The following is a 16,738-nucleotide window of genomic DNA, read 5'->3' as shown; positions in this document are numbered from 1 at the left end:
CCCGGGACTTGTGGCGCGGATGGTGAAGGGACGCGTTGCCTGTGCGTCTGATCACGACTCCCTTCCAGCCAGGCGGCGGAAAGGGCAGCGCTGGTCGACTCGGGCTCTGGCGACAAACGCGCTGACCCCTCGCGGAAAGAACTGCCTCGCGGGGACAGCGCAGAGGTGTAGGAGACGTGGTGGCCGAGGACTCCGGCTCGTGCGCTCAGACAAGGAATTCAGACATTCGGAAGGGAAGACATTCGAGATCGGTGCTGGGATGCTGCTTCAGGATCAGCCTGGAAAAGTGAGAGGGATCTTTCTGATCGCGGTCGGATTTCAGGCGGCTCTGTCTGGAAGTGACCTTGCCTATTGGGGAAAACACATTGGATTCCACCCTGCCTGCCGCAACAGTGTAGATGCCACAACGGATTGGCATCTGATCAAGTGGGCTTGAGACGCAAAAGCTGATGCCGTAATGGATTTATCAGTCTTTAAGGTGTGCACAAGACTCTGTTGTTTTTGCTGCAACCTGCTGCTCCTCTGGAAATGGATTCTTCAAGTCTTCTGCGTCATCGTGAAGGGGATGGGGGCTGTGGCAGAGCCGTCACCGTCACCCAACAAAAGGAGGTGCCAGGAAACAAACTCACTCACACATCACATATGCCCCAGTTATTAAAGATTCCGTGGTGAACCATAACCTTCAGAGTGTCACCACTTGTCTCTGCCTGCAAATACTCAGCAACCCACCAGAACAATCCACAAAGCAGCGACAGCTAGGAAGAAGCTAGGGGAGGTGTAAGTAGCAGCCATACTTGAGCAGTCTTTGGGCTGTGACTTTCGTACCACAGACCTTTGGGAACAATGAGTAAAGCAACTTTCTGAACTTATTTGGTTCCTGGAATATTTAACGCCATCCCACCACAGCCGTGCCCACCTAGAGAGAAACTGAGAAGAGTACAAAGTCAGCTTGCAGTGGAAGCAAAAAGTTGGATGGTTCAAACCTGGCTGGAACACATCCTTGATCTGTGATGAGGCCTGGGTGTGCATCAACCTCTGACTTTTGCATGGGTGGAATGCAGCCTATTGTATAGATATGAGAGTCGCATCTTTTATGTCCTCCACTTCTGTCTCTAGCCCCTGCTACTCTTTGGTGCTGGGTCCCCAGGAAGTTGCAGGTTCAGGGTATGTGCCCTCAGGCTGAAAAACAACCCTGGTTCAAAACAACACCCATATGGTTGGTTGTACCATGTAAGACTAGCTCTTAGGTCCCCATCTCCTAAACCATGGTTAGACCCCTGGTTCACCTTCCCTTTCTCCCTCTGTCCCCTCTTACCATGGTGACTGATCCTGAGCTCCTTCAGCCCCAACATCTTCTCTGGGAGATGGACAAAAGTGCACCAGACAGAAGAACTATGAAGGCTTCCCATTAATTATATTCATTTTCTTGAATTCCATGTCAGGTTCTGGTTCATGCCCCACCCCTGTAACCTTTACAGATGAACTGGAACTGAATACACCCCAAATAACGGGAGAAAAATGTGGTACTATGAACATTCCAGAGCAGGAATGGTTAACCTGTGGCCGTGCAGATGTTGCTGGAATACAGCGTCTCTCACCCCCTGCCACCATGGCCAATGGTCATGGATGATGGGAGCTGTAACCCAATGACATCTGTTATGCCGCCCCTGCTCTAGAAAAATGTGGAAGTATGTGAGAAGAAAAACGAAAGGCACAATACATCTTAGCTCCACTGGGCTTTGTTTCTGGAGCATCCCCAAGCAGATAAAGGCTTTCACTCAAAGATGCCCCACCGGTGGGTTGTTGGATCACAGAATTCATAGAGAGCTGATGAACTTGGCTGGCTGTGGAAGTTGGGAGCCTTATGGCACAAGGCTCCAGACAGTGTGGGGTCAGGACTGTATATTTGTATGGGCACTGTGAAATCAACAGCAGTATCATAACACAGATATAGTCAAGTGTGCTCTCCATATAATCTAGTACTGCTTAGGTCTCTTTGTAAAAGAGAGCGAGAGAGAGATTGAGAGGGAGAGAGAGAAATTGATAACCTTTCTTTCTTGCCTCCTGCCTGCCCTTATTCTCCCAAAGTAGCTTTTGGCTCAGCATGTCACTAAACAGGTGGTACGAAGAGGGACCTCAGCTGGCTGACTGAAGAACACATTTGTGAGTTAATGAACTGCAGAGACAAATGTATTAGTCTCTCCAGCAAGCTATGCTGGAGGCATTAAGGACCATCTCTGGGGTGACTGCAAGCCAGTGAGCTACTCATGGCAAACACACCAGGTCCCTTTTTCAGGGTATCAGTTTCCAAAACTTATACATTTATTTTGGGCTCTTGTTTTGAGCTGGAAATAAGAGTCACCATGGAATCAGAGGAATCTGTTTGACAATGCCCTGTAATGTTCTGTAAAACTTGTGAATATCGAAAGCATGAGCACATTCCTTCAAAATCAAGGGCCTCTTGAAGCTATTGCTCAGTTCTCCACTTTACCAGTAAGACTAATCAACAGCCTCAAAGCAGAGGGTCCTTTCATTTATGAACCATACCAGGTTCATGGAGATTGGCTGTGGAATACAGTAGATGATTTCAGGAGCGGCAAAAAGTTAAGAATGCATATGAAACAAGGGTGCAGGCTCCAGACAGTGTGGATGCTAACATGCTGTTGGTTTAGTTATCTGAATATCTGAAGTTAGGGGACAAACCCCCTCCCCCATGGAGACACCTCTCAGGGAAGGCAGATTGATCTCTGATTTCTCCTCCTCCTCCCTTCGGCGATCACTCATAGCTGAGTAAGATTGTCTTCCATAAACACGGTTTTAACAATGAGTCCGTAAGTGGCTGTGGAGGCCAATTCTGGACCCACACATCCTTCCACAGTGGGGACATTGGTTTCTGGGCAGGAGTTGATCACGGTGTGGATTACCAAGCGTGCCTTCCTCTTAGCACGTTTCTCCCTTGCATTCTGAGTTTGAGTGTCTTCAAAGTCCATGACACCTTTGGTAAAGGCTGTTCTCCAACTGGAGCGCTCGCAGGCCAGTGTTTCCCAGTTGCCGGTGTTTATACTACATTTCTTAGATTTGCCTTGAGACAGTCTTTAAACCTCTTTTGCTGACCACCAGCATTACGCTTTCCATTTTTAAGTTCGGAATAGAGTAGTTGCTTTGGAAGATGATAATCAGGCATCAGCACAACATGACCGGTCCAACGAAGTTGATGTTGAAGAATCATTGCTTTAACACTGGTGATCTTTGCTTCATCCAGTACACTGATATTAGTTCGCCTGTCTTCCCAAGTGATGTGTAAGATTTTTCGGAGACACCACTGATGGAATCTTTCGAGAAGTTGGAGATGGTGTTTGTAAGTGGTCCATGTTTCACAAGCATACAGTACAGTAAGGATGGTAGTACAATAGCTTTGTAAACAAGCATTTTGGTTTCCCTGCGAATGTCCCAGTCCTCAAACACTCTGCACTTCATTCGGGAGAAAGCCGCACTCGCAGAGCTCAGGCGATGCTGGATTTGCAGGGCATCAATAGCACACATTCCACCTTCCTGTATCCTGAAGCTAGTTTAAGCCTTGTGTTCAATGAAGCAGGCAGTCTTTTGGTTTCCTTTTAAAACTGCCTGGATGGGGAAACAAGACTCGTGTTTATGAAAGGGCAAGTTTGGCTTGAGTTTGTTTCCAGTTGACAAGCACATAAAAGTAAAAGAGGAACATGGGCTTCAATGCAAGAGAATCTTGTACATTCTCCTCCCCAATAGATTTATCTTTCACTGGAAGTAAACCAAACATTGCTTGGACTGAGGTTCCCACTTAAACGGTCATTTATTGGCCATTTTTCATATTTGTGTTTATTTAGCAATTTTTTAAAAAATACTAATGGGCATGACTGAACAAGTCATACAGGAATAAAAGACATCTATACAAACATAAAAAACTGCAAATAAAACATATTCCGACTTCAGGGTGCTTTAAAATCCTCATTTCACTCATTGCCACAGCAGTCCTGCAATCCTCCAGCACATGCTGGCAGGGGTTAATAGGAGTTAAAGTCCAAAACATCTGGAGGGGGCCAGATTGGCAAAGGTTGATCTAGGTCATTAATATTCCCCAGTTGACAGTTAGGGAACAGGAGCAAAGGGAGATCGTAGCTTCCTAAAAGCCATCTCCTGAGTTTGTCTCTGGCTGACTGTGGCTCAGTTGCCCCCCCTTTTTTGTAGAAGTATGAAACAGAACCTACATTTTAAGAGGGATTTTCAGTTTCATCAATTGAAAACCCCTCCTTCCAACAACTTTCAAATGTATGCTGTAAAAGAAAGACAAAACACCCACTCACACACATACCAATGGAATGGAAAGTGAAGAGCTGCTTTTAAAATGCCTAAAGAGTGGCAGAAGGGCTTGCTGGCATCACACACCTCAAGTAGCTGCTGAGAAAACACCTGGTTTGAAAATGGGAGTCACTCTCTCTTCCCCTCTGTGCAGAGAACCTACCAATCAATTATAAATCACTGGTGCAGAAACTGGAATGCTAGCAGCATCCAATATTTCCATTTGTTTCAAAGTAGGTGAAATTATTGAAGAATCTGTTTCTCTCTCTTCCGCCCAAAGTAACCAGCAGGAAATAAACCAATTCCTATTTCCCTAATCATTGTGAATCCCAACAAAGAGTAATGGTTTTCAGGAGAATCTGGATCTACACCAAATGGATTAGAAGCGAGAAAAAGCAGGAACACTTGTCTACCTACAACCCATAACAAACTGAATGGTGTTTTGCCTTCTTCCCACGAAATCCTTCTGGCAGAATTTTGCTATCAAGCACACTATGCATTTCCTGTCTTTTTGGGTATGAATGGGCACTCAGTATGCTGAAAGCTGGTCCAAATTGTTTCCTTGTTAAATTGTACCAGATGTTCATGGTTTGCTTTCTGTTTATGTATTTGCGTGAATTGAAATAGCTCCATTTTAACAATAAGTAATGTGCCTGAGAGTTTCAAAGGTCAGCAGACAAGAAAACAAACCTAGTCTAAAGGAAGACCCACATTTGACTTTACACTGTAGAAAAATGATAGGGGAGAAAAAGAGAAGAGGACAATGATTTGCTTTTTCAGTTATCTAGACTTTTTAATAAGTTACAGCATACTAATAAAATAATTTTTCACACATTTACATTTTCTTTTCTTTTTTTTAAAAAACCCCCCACCTAACAAATTACTCTGTAAACCCTGACATCTTTCCCTGTAACGCGCTACAATATTGTGTGTCCACAAACGTAAGCACACAGTTGATTTAAAATGCCAGAGAGAATTGCGGGACGGGGGGAGAGATTAAAAAGAAAAAGGACACAGTATAAAACCATACAAAAAAAAGGGAGGAGAAGCTTATGCTGATGAAAACCAAACAGCAGCAGCAGCAGTTAATACTGCTGGATAAGGCGCCGGCGCTGAGAGGTCTTCCGTAACAATTTTTGATAGTCATAAGGATTATCCTTGCTTTTGTTCTCTTCCACTGGAGTCTCCGTGACCCTTGGCCTAGGAAGAAGGGAAACAGAAGTGCTTTTGCATTAAGAAATCAACACATTTACTTTGGAAAACTTTGCTAATCAACTACTTAACCTTGACCTTTGGCAATAAAGCAAACCGAACCCTCACCCCTCTCCTCCCTGCAGCTGTTTCACTCTCCCTCTCCCTCCCAGCCCCCTTTTGCAGCAGGTGGAAACTGCACAAATGTATGCAGTGAGGGGGGGACATCACTTAAAAGCTGGGAACTAAAGCAGGGTGCAGTGAAAATGTTGAATTGGCAGGGAATGATCCTCTTGGTACGATTCAGCAGCTGTGTCATCTGCCTTCTTAGCCCCAACTATGCTAAACCATAAGAAATGTAAGACTTTATGGATCAGATCCAGGTGCTCTTGGAGGAAACCAAGATATTAGAGAGCACCTCTCACCATATATTTCTTTCTATTTATTTTATTTAGACCATTTCTGTACTGCTTAATATATAAAAAAATATCTCTAAGCAGTGGGCAGAAATCTAAATCAACAAAAGACAACTTAAACAACAAGAAATGCTACAAAAACCATAGTTACAGTACACTCACACACATTTCTAATAAATATAGACCAGTATCAATTCATTCATGGGGCGCGGGTGGCGCTGTGGGTTAAACCACAGAGCCTAGGGCTTGCCGATAAGAAGGTCGGCTGTTCGAATCCCCATGACGGGGTGAGCTCCCGTTGCTTGGTCCCAGCTCCTGCCAACCTAGCAGTTCGAAAGCACGTCAAAGTGCAAGTAGATAAATAGGTACCGCTCCAGCGGGAAGGTAAACGGCGTTTCCGTGTGCTGCTCTGGTTCGCCAGAAGTGGCTTAGTCATGCTGGCCACATGACCTGGAAGCTGTACACTGGCTCCCTCGGCCAATAAAGCGAGATGAGCGCCGCAATCCCAGAGTCAGTCACGACTGGACCTAATGGTCAGGGGTCCCTTTACCTTTACCTTTATCAATTCATTCTCTTTCTGATACACTTCCCTTCTTGGCCTTCTGGCAATCAGTCAGGACTCAACCGATCCACTCTGGCTCTCACCCAGGGCCCAAACTCACAATTCATCCACAAAACCTCACATAGAAGAGGGACTCTGGATACTGCTGACATCATCCTAACAACTCACTTTCGGCTTGCTTTGTATCCACACCTAATGATGACTGAGCTAATCTCGGAGCACCATACTCCAGGTCCCTCCCCCTCCCCTCTCTCTCACTGTGAATGGGGCCTTTTCAAGTGACTGTCCTATGGACATGCATTTATTTTTCTTCACCTCTGAGCTCCAGTTCAAGAGCCTAAGGCTTCTTGGTTCAAGAAGGCCTTTGGATAGGCTGAAAGAGAGCACTAGAAAGGCCTGGCTCCTGCTGTGAACATGGCTTGTGGCTTGTGCCACTGTGACTTTTGATTAAGGATGTCAGAGAACTCTGATGAAAACAGGAATGGAAAAGGCCAATGTTTGCTTATTCGTTCCATGGCCAGAATAGAAATCAATCCAGTGAATGCAATTGGTATTCACTGTTGCTTTCAGTTCACAAATGATACGTAATTTATTACTTTTATCTCCCATGTTGCACTGTGATTCCTTTGCATGGAAATGATTGGGGTGGAATAATGTAATTAATTAAAAAAGTTATATAATTCTGCCACAGCAGAGAGCAAGATGAATAATTTAGCTTTCGGCATAAGATGAACTGCAATGGAAGAGGAACAGCGCTGCATGCTATGAATTTAGGACAGAATGGAAAACAAGGCTTTCTTACACCCCTCCTTTCAATCATGCAGTCTGTTTACATGGATGCAAGACCCGAATGTACAAAGGTGCAAAGGACTGCAGCCTGGGTTTACCTTTTTATATTGATTTTTGCTGTATTAAGTATGGTTCAAGACCAGTTAAGCGGAGCTTAGACCTCACTGAAATAAAGGGAACAGTTGAAGCCTGTTGATGCTAATGGGAACTCATTATGCAATCCATATCTACAAGTGTCTTTGAATAACATTGTGATGAGCTAACTTGTGTGTACCTCAGAAAAACAGGATGGGAATATTTTAGATAAAATACAATATACACGTTTGTAAATTAAGCAGTCTGTAGTTCCTTCTTCTTGATAATCTGCATGATCCAGTTACAGCTAAGCAGCTAAACTACTGATTTCACCGGAAGACTTGAGGAAAGATGCAACACTATCTCATTTATTTCAGCGGAATTTTAAAGGGTTGGGCAATTGTTTGGTATAACTTACCCTTCACTAACGCTTATTGTTCCAGTTCTGGGCTCTGTTGGCGGTGTCTTTTCTCGTGTGCAGATATTACTATCATTTGAGATCAAATCAGTGGATGAAAATTCTTGGTAATAGGGATCTTCCACATCTAGTATTTTGCCCAGACTAAAACAAAACAAAAAACAAAAAAACAAACAATATGGTAAATTCCTATTCTGTGTCATCTTATACAGTCAAAAGACATTCCGCAATGGAAATGTCATAACTTGGAATATGCAGAGATGGTAAAATTGATGGCACTGATAAAAGATACACATTTAGAATCTTTTAAAGAAGGCTGGAAACCATTTCTAGTCTATATAAAAAAATATTTCCCATATGTGAAGACCACAGTGGGGTTTGAAGTGTAAGAAAATAGCAGAATATATTAAGAAACGTGTTAGAGAGGATGAAATTAGATAAGACGGAACCTTAAGATGCAATTGTATGTAATTTGGGTTATAAACATCGAAGTCTCTAGTTTTGTGAAATTGGAATATAATATGATTGTTGAGAAACAAATGTAACTTTCTATATGGAAAAGAGAAGAAATTATTATTATAAGAATACAATGGAAATGTCATACCTTGGTTGGAATATATCTGCAAAGCAACAGCGGAGTACAACAAAAGACAGCTAGAAAAACGCTTTTCAATATAAAAGTATGTAAAGCTGCAGTCATTATTTTTTATCAGCTACTTAAAGAGCCACATCGCATACCTTATATGGTCTACAAAGTATTCATTCAAAAATCTGCAGTGGGATAATATGCATGTTTATTGATGCTGGGGGAGGGGCATCATGTTTTTAAAAGGCTTTGAAAGCCCGTTTGTGAGCATCTACTTTTAATTATATCCATACAATTTTTAATTTGGGAGGGGGAAGCAGAATCTACTATTAATGAAGAAATGGATCTCTTTGTGTCCATAGCGAAAATGGGCAGGAACAAGACTTAGAGCGATCTGTCTGCCATCTCTGCGTTGAACAGTCAAACATCCTTATGATGGAAATATGTTTTTCTACCAGATATCCTCTAATGATCATCTTCTAACAACATTGAAAGGCTGGGCAAACTTCTACATCCTGCAGAAGGTCTGATCCAGTAAAAGCATATCACATTAATTTACTCATTCTGTATGTAACACTTTTCTGGGACATACATATAGAAATTAGTATCTGTGGGAAATGGAGCTGAGGTCATTATTCTGTCTTTGTGCATTGCTAGGTTTTATTAGAAAGCACTCCATAAATTATATCGTGTCTAAAAAATGTAGTCCTTGCGTTCCAGACAGATGCAATGGGAATCCTCAGAATTCTGAATAAAAATTGCTCCCCCAAGTCTTACTGCAGGATAGAAAAGCAAAACCCTGGTCATTTAAAACATCCACTGCTGTGCCCAGGGATGCGGTCTTTTGGAAGGTATACAGGAAATCTGCACTGGGCGTACTTCAGCGCTGTACCAAGACTGAAAGGCTCTACAATTATTGGGCAATTTTCCGCAATGCTACTCTTACTGATATAATTAGGGCTGTATTAGAACTCCCTTTATAAGCCCCTGTTTCTAAGGATTTATGCATTTAACACCAAAATGCACTCCACTTTGCAATTTCGTAGGCAAGGCTTCTGCTAAGCCAAGGCTGCAAGGCATTGAAATTCAGCATTTTGCGGTATCAGTGAAAATGTGACATTATCAGAGGCACGTCAGGCTCAGAAATGAATGAATGCCTTAGGCTGATCAATAAGGAGCACAGAGATAATCACCATCTACAGTATATGTTTAACTGTTTCAGCACAGGGCCGGAGAGCACTTATAAAATAAAAGAATTCGATTCGTGTACAGCACCTCCTGCCACAATCCATGCCACTGATTTCAATTTTATTTTCTGCAAACTATTGGTAGATCTTGGTGGATGGTACTGGAGATCACAGCAAACTGAAAGGCATGCTGGTGTTTGCAGAGTTAGGTGAGCCCTTCAATTGGCTGTCTCATGGGGCTGCAAGGGGGTGATGTGAGGGCTTCAGTCAGTCTGACGGCGAAGAGACCACACTACATGTTACATACCCCCCAACATTTCTCCAATGAAAATAGGGATGCCCTAAGGAAAAGTGGGATGTTCTGGGATCAAATCAGAAACCAGGACGGCTTCTGTAAAACTGGGTCTGTCCCTGGAAATTGGGACACTTGGAGGGTCTGTGTAAGAAAGCCCACTTGGATGAAGCCAAAGGTCTTGTCTGCTCAAGCATCTTGTTCTCACAGTGGCCAGCCAGATGTCTATTGGGAAGCTTGTAAGCAGGACATGACTGCAACTATAACTTGTGATTCTCAGCAACAGGTATTCAGAGGCATACCACCTCCAACACCACTAAACACTGGAGTTTCATGACAGGAATCCCTAATGTGACATGCTTCTTCAAAGGCAGCCTTGAGGAGTATGGCTGATGGCAGTGGGGTAAGGAGAAAAAGACCCAACTTTCCCCCCTGGTGCCTTTGCTGTGGGTCAAATCCCCTGCCCCTCCGAAATGCTATTAGCTTTAGAGGAGAAAATGCAACACATGTAAGATAGATAGATAGATAGATAGATAGATAGATAGATAGATAGATAGATAGATAGATAGATAGATACGGTAGATAGATAGATAGATACGGTAGATAGATACGGTAGATAGATAGATAATTTATTACGGTCGGAGACCAGCTTATCAACACGGATAAAGATTGTAAATGAAAGTATGCCCATTTAAGGATCATCAATATTTGTTTGAGTTGAGCATTTACTTTGATTTTTTTTTAAAGTAACCTAATTTACAGATAGGTGTGTGATGCCACAGTGAAACTGTGATTTTTTAATTTTATTTTAAACACTGATAGGCCACCTTTGAGCGTCAAAACACTCTCGGGGAGGGGGGGGGTTCCATAGAATATATTAACAGTGGTAACAGCAACATCAAAAGAACCCCCCACTCCAAAACTGTGATAACCACTAACGGAATCAGCCATGATACTGAGAAGCATTCACCTCAGTAAAATACTAAACTCCTATAAATATTACAGCTAAAACCAATTCAATTCAGCAACCCAATAAAAACTATTTAAGCAAACGCAACAGAGAACAAATGAGTCGTTAAGGCTTTCCCAAAGGCCTGCACCTCGGTCATGACTAGATTATGCTTGTCCACCCTTATCCCCCACAATTTTTTTAAAATTGGTTTCCTGTTCACATCTTTCACAATCTCCCTGGGACAAGTAGATGGGATACATAAATAAACCAATGTTCAGAATTCAATAACAAATCTTGTCCTAATCAAAAGGCAAGAATTCGGCCCTGCAAATATTTATCTTCAGCAATGATAATGTAACAACATTCCTTTCCTTAAATATCAATTAACAATCCCCCCTTGTTGTCACACCAACATACAATTGTGTCTTTCTGAAGTAACAAGAAAAGCTACCTGTTTTTTCTTGGTTTCCGCTTTTCATCCTGGACTGATTTCTGAAAGCACAAATTTTGGAGTGGTTATAACTATGATCATATAGTCTGTACAAATGTTAATATATGGTCCTTTTCTGTGACCCAATGATGTGCATCATGGCCTCATCCCTCCCCCTCTGCCAACCACTCCTTCTCCTCCTTCAGGTTACAGACTCTTCCATGCCAATCCTGAAACTTGAGGCAGTTCTCTGTGATTTCATTTTTTTAAAAAAAACTGATTTAAGATTCACAGATGGCTTGACCTAACCCTCCATCCCAACCCCACTGTCTATATTTCAGAGATGTCTTTTTTTTTTGTAAGCTCACAGTGGTGAAACACTGAAGCATGCAAATGCAGTGGTATTTGAGAAGATGTACCTGGTGAAACATCCATTCTTGGACAATTGTAATGTCCTTTTATCCTCAAAAGCTTTTAAACCATCACTATTATTACTTTTGTGCAATATATTTCTTAACCACTGTGTGCTGAAGAATCTGGCTTTGGATGCTATACTAAGACAAACCATGGCTTAGCTCAGTGCGGTGCAGAGGCAAAATGATTTGGGTGGAGTGAAGCAGCTGTGATGTCTTGTCCAGGAGCAGCATGCTAAGCCATGGTTTGGGCTTAATGTGACACACAAACCATGCCATTGTAACAGACATGGAGCATGTCCACCTCTCTCACTCTCTCTCTCCCTATTATCTCATAGGGTATGATGTGACATCTCATGCCCTTGGCTTACATCATTGTCTCCCAGTGGTGTGGAGGAGAAAAAAACAGGGCAAGAATGCTGCAGCATCATGCATTTATCATCACAGATGTGTGAGAAAGAGGGAGCAAAGATACGTGAAACGGTGGCCGCTCCAGAACATCTAGTTCCACCCTTGTTTTTCTCTCCTCTTCTTCCAATTCCTCTGCTGTACTTTTGAGTGCCAGCAATAGCGACAGCCTGACTAAGCAAATGTATTCTGTCACCTGCTGCTAAGTAGGTCAATAGTATGCATGTGCCTCTAGCAAGTGGGCTTAATTGCTCTTAAGAGGAACCTACAAAACAGCTTCTTCAATTTCCTTCTGACATATCTGATCACTGCCCTCCCCCCGCCCTTTTAAGCAGCGGTAGGGTCAGATTTGGAAAGCTGTGGCAGATAGTTGACCTTGTCACCCTCAATGCTTCCCTTTTGTGATTACCTTTCGCTTTGAGAAAATAAGTTACAGCACTAAAACGCTGCCTTGGTGCAGATGCTCAGAAATAATGGGATTCCAAAACGTGGAATTGCAATGAACATTCTGGTTTCGGGGTACATATCTAAGCCACTGAAGGCAAGAGTTTTGCGGACTGACCTTGGAAGAACATACATCATACCAACATTCAACTCACCAATATTAGTCTTGAATTAGAGCTGCTCATTGCAAAGTAAGAACTACAAGCTAAAGGGGCAGATTTTAGCCATATCATTTGACAGTAATGCTTACATGTATGAGAGTGTAATATGTCGAGTCCTCGGGGTTGTTTAGTGTCTTGGGTTTCTGGGGCCTCCTTGGGCTCCTCTGCACAGAGTGCGCATCCTCTGCTTTGGAAGCAACTGCAAGAGAGGAGTATACCTTTATTTTATGCAAGAGAAATCTGGGCAGGATTCCTGCATTGCAGGAACTAGATGACCCTCAGGGTCCCTTCCAACTCGACGATTCTATGAAATACTTTGGGATACATCAAGCCCTTTAAAGAACAGCAGTGCATATTTTCAAGATCTGCTAACACCATCAAAAGCTATAGAAGATGGCTGTCTCACATCATTGTTTCCCATTGCTGCTATTATGACATTAAAAGAATTAAAAAGATGGCACAGGTAGAAAATTCATATGTTCTTATATTGCTTCTGGAGCAAACTCAGTCATTTGCACATGCTGCAACAACCATCTCAGCTTATGTTTAGGGGTTCTACATGTTCAGCAAAGCCACAAATAACCAGTCACTTGACTTATGCCCTCAAGACAAACAGGGACAGAAGAAGCTTTTATAAAGTGAAATGCAGAAATTGGTCTGCATTTTAATTTGACCTTACTTAATTCGCTCTTCCTGAAATGGTACACAAACCAAAACACAGCTATCCTTCAGAATTCTCTGAATTTGCTGATACAGTTCTTCAACCCAAAAGTATGACATTTAGAGTGTGTATTCAGAAGGGACTCTTGCCTTCAGAGAGCATTTTCTCCCTCTCTTTAATACAGTGGTTAAAAAAGTTAATAAAGCAGAAAACTGAATTAATGCGTATTTTAAAATCTGATGGAGTTTCCCAAAAGAAAAAAAAAGTGGTGTGCATTTGCGTTTATAACTCTTGACATTATAATATCTCAGTGCAAAGGAGTAAGACCTGGGCACTGTTCCTTTCCAATCAGCTACAGCCATACGCTCCAATTTTCTACTCATATACTTCAAGCAGTTTTCAATAGCTGGTAACCTCCCAGACTGCTATTCTACCTGGTCTTGCCCAAACTAAGCCTCTCAGAGACTGACATTTAGCTTTTCGTTTACACCTGGAAATATACATTCAGATCCGAAAAGGAAATATTACAGGGTTTAGCATTTATTTATAATTGCAAACATAAACCTAATTCTTCTAGAGGTGGTAAGCCTGTGTCTGGGACATGTCACATCAGGCCACAGGTGTTGGAATCCACCCCGGAACAATCTCCAATACATCTATACACATAGGAAAGCAGCATGTCAGGGACAAGGTGTGGCGGAATAGTGCCTGATGATGATTCCGGTTCATCATGGGTTAACCTATCACTCCCATGATAGGCAGGTGTTCCCTGGGAGGCGGGGCTAGACCACGTTTTAAATGGAGGGGGAACAACCGTTGAAAGGCAGTTGGGGGTTGGCAGATTGGCAGTTGGGGAGTGGAGGGTTAGAGAGGGAGCAGGAGGTTAGGCTTGGGTGGATGGGAAGAAAGGTTATATCCGTTATGGTATCAAGATGCAGGAGATGTATTAACAAGTCAGTATTATATGAAAAGAAGATATGCACTTTTAAGAACCAGAGAAATCCATGTTTTCAAGTTAAATAATAAAGTTAAATGTGCCTAAACGTTCGTGGACTCGGGCAGTGTCTCAGTACCTTCAGAGGTGTGACTAAGAGGCGAGAACAAAGCTTTCTTGTGGAAGAGGAAACTATTTGCTTTTTCTCCTGTCATACAAAGGGCTGGTTAGCGAAGCCAAGGGGGCCACACAGTTGCCCAAGGGAGAGGCAAATTGTAGCAGTAGGGATCCATGGAAGGGAGACCCCACTGGTGGCAATAGGTTTCGAACGCAGAGCCCTGAGGAACCCTGGAGACAAGTCCAATTTGGACACTGGAGGTTTACTCCCGTTTGTATAGAAGCACAGGGAGAGCCTCTGTTGTTAAAGCAGTGAGGGGTGGGAAACGGGGAATCCCTCACACAAGGCTCAGCTCACACATTGCTCTTTGGTGTCTAGTTTGTTTTATGCAGAGAAGATTTTCTTCTTCTACCGATTCATGTGATAAACCCCCCAGCCTACATCTGCAGACTGTACTGGTATTGCCCAGACAGAGTTTTATCACCTAGGAACATAAGAGGCATGCTGGATAAGGGCAAAGGCCCAACTAATCATGTCCTGTTCTTACAGTGGCCAAACAGATCTCTATGGGAAGTGTGCAAGCAGGACGTGAGTGTTTCTCTGTTTGTCCATCTTGTGGTTCTCATCTGTGCATTTTGGGACACTGGAATTGTACCCCCCCCCCCGAAAAAAGGGTTTTTCTCGGGGAGGAAATCGCTCAAGATCACAACAACAATAATGGCTACCGTTCTCTTGCAATAAAAAAACCAGGATGTCCTGGTTTTCCAAGGACACCTGTGGGGTATGCCATCACTATATCCCATGGGAGAAAATGTTTAACTGTGCACTGTGTGAATAAATACTTTTTATTCATCTTCCGTCATTCAGCTTCACGGCACGGTCATGAGTTTTAGCATTACTGTAAAAGAGAGGGACAGAAACCTCCAATGACTAGGACACAGTTACAAGACCTTCAAGCAGAGACACATTTAGGGGAGCGTAACAGGTTTGACCACACTGGGTGTGGAGTCTTGGGGGTGCCGCAACTGTGATGTAGAATGGAAGGCAAGAGGTGGTTGTGATGGCGCCAAATTTTAGCATTGCAAAGGGCGTCGCTGAAATTTGAGACCCAAAGGTCCTCCGCTACTTTAATGTTGCACTATTGGGTTGTAGTCAACTATGTTCTATTCAAAGTAGACCCACTGAAATTCATGGGCCTAAGGTAGTCATGTCCATTAATTTCAGTGGCTCTGCTGGAGCATAACTGGTGTTGGACCCAATCTTCAGTCTGGATTGTGCCCGGGACAATTGCTCCCTTTGCCCAACTGAAGTTCCACCATCTTAATGCGACATGCTCATATGAATGGCACCCAAGCTCTTTACTGCGTTCACCTTGGTTTGACCTATATGGATAGGAAAAGGAAGTATTTGCTCTCTTATGTTTCACGGAAGCTTTTCATCCCTGGTGGTAAGGGAAATGCTATTCACCCACCACCGTAATACCATTTTAATTAAGAAAGTGGCACAAGCATTTATAATCAAAATGATCAGCAATACATCAGTGTAAGCACCAGCAAAATTAGCTGTATAACTTTTTCTTTGTTATGTGTGATAAATGCAGCCTTGGAAAGGTCACTGATATATTGGAGGACCAGAAGGAATAATGTTAATTTACAACGTAGTTGAGTAATGATTACATTTATTGTTCTAGCTTCTTATCTGGAATGCAGACGGTGCCTAATTTAATGAATGGAGAATTATCTCTTAACATTTTGCCTTTTGAAGAACAATGGTGCTTTTCGAAACCAAGGTGTAGTCAATTTACCTTAGACAATGAAATTTCAATGCAATTAATTAATTTTACTACACTGAAAGCAAATATGAACAGAGTCTTTAATTTAAAGTAGATAGTCAGAGCTAGATTAGAATCTCACTTAAAACTCTTTCACTGGGACATATACATACACATACACACACTCATGCTGTTGCAGTGTAATGGCTAAGGCCACATTCAGATATCACAACAAATCATGGTTTGTAGCAATGAGAACATGCTGTAGTGAGCCCCAGGCAGGGCCCACATTCTCAAATTTTCCTTTCCATCTCCTTTGCACCCGGGAGGTGAAAATGTGAAGGTTCTCTTAATGTTTGGAATCAAACTGCCATTTCCCACAGGAAGTTAACAAACTGGAATATCAAATAATTGTTTGAGATCCTGGCTTGTTAACTACGTTTGTTTAAGCCATTCAGGCGAAACAAGAATGACCACTCCCCACATCAAATGGGGGGCGCTTTTTGCATGTCGCACGCAGCCCCCTGGATCCCAATGCGACTCTTCGTAGTTTGGGCTGGTCTCATCCTCTCCAGGCTGGATACTTGGAAGTCTCCGC

The 16,738-nt window shown here is 42.8% G+C and overlaps 1 protein-coding gene across 1 annotated transcript in view; it reads right to left on the bottom strand.

Annotated features, from left to right (window-relative positions):
* Positions 1–5,102: 5,102 nt before the first annotated feature.
* Positions 5,103–16,738, bottom strand: part of MYO3A (myosin IIIA) — a 109,370-nt gene continuing 97,734 nt past the window's right edge. The window contains exons 31-34 of the mRNA XM_088653864.1: positions 12,746–12,855; positions 11,252–11,292; positions 7,784–7,927; positions 5,103–5,532 (exon numbers count right to left, since the gene is read on the bottom strand). Coding sequence (XP_088509990.1) covers positions 5,418–5,532; positions 7,784–7,927; positions 11,252–11,292; positions 12,746–12,855 — 410 coding nt within the window. The 3' untranslated portion in view covers positions 5,103–5,417. The remainder of the gene's footprint in view (positions 5,533–7,783; positions 7,928–11,251; positions 11,293–12,745; positions 12,856–16,738) is intronic.

Source organism: Zootoca vivipara, chromosome 11, assembly GCF_965207765.1.
Source record: "Zootoca vivipara chromosome 11, rZooViv2.hap1.1, whole genome shotgun sequence".
Classification (NCBI taxonomy): domain Eukaryota; kingdom Metazoa; phylum Chordata; class Lepidosauria; order Squamata; family Lacertidae; genus Zootoca; species Zootoca vivipara.
Note: the sequence above shows the minus strand (reverse complement) of the source record. Positions and strands in the feature narration are given on the sequence as shown.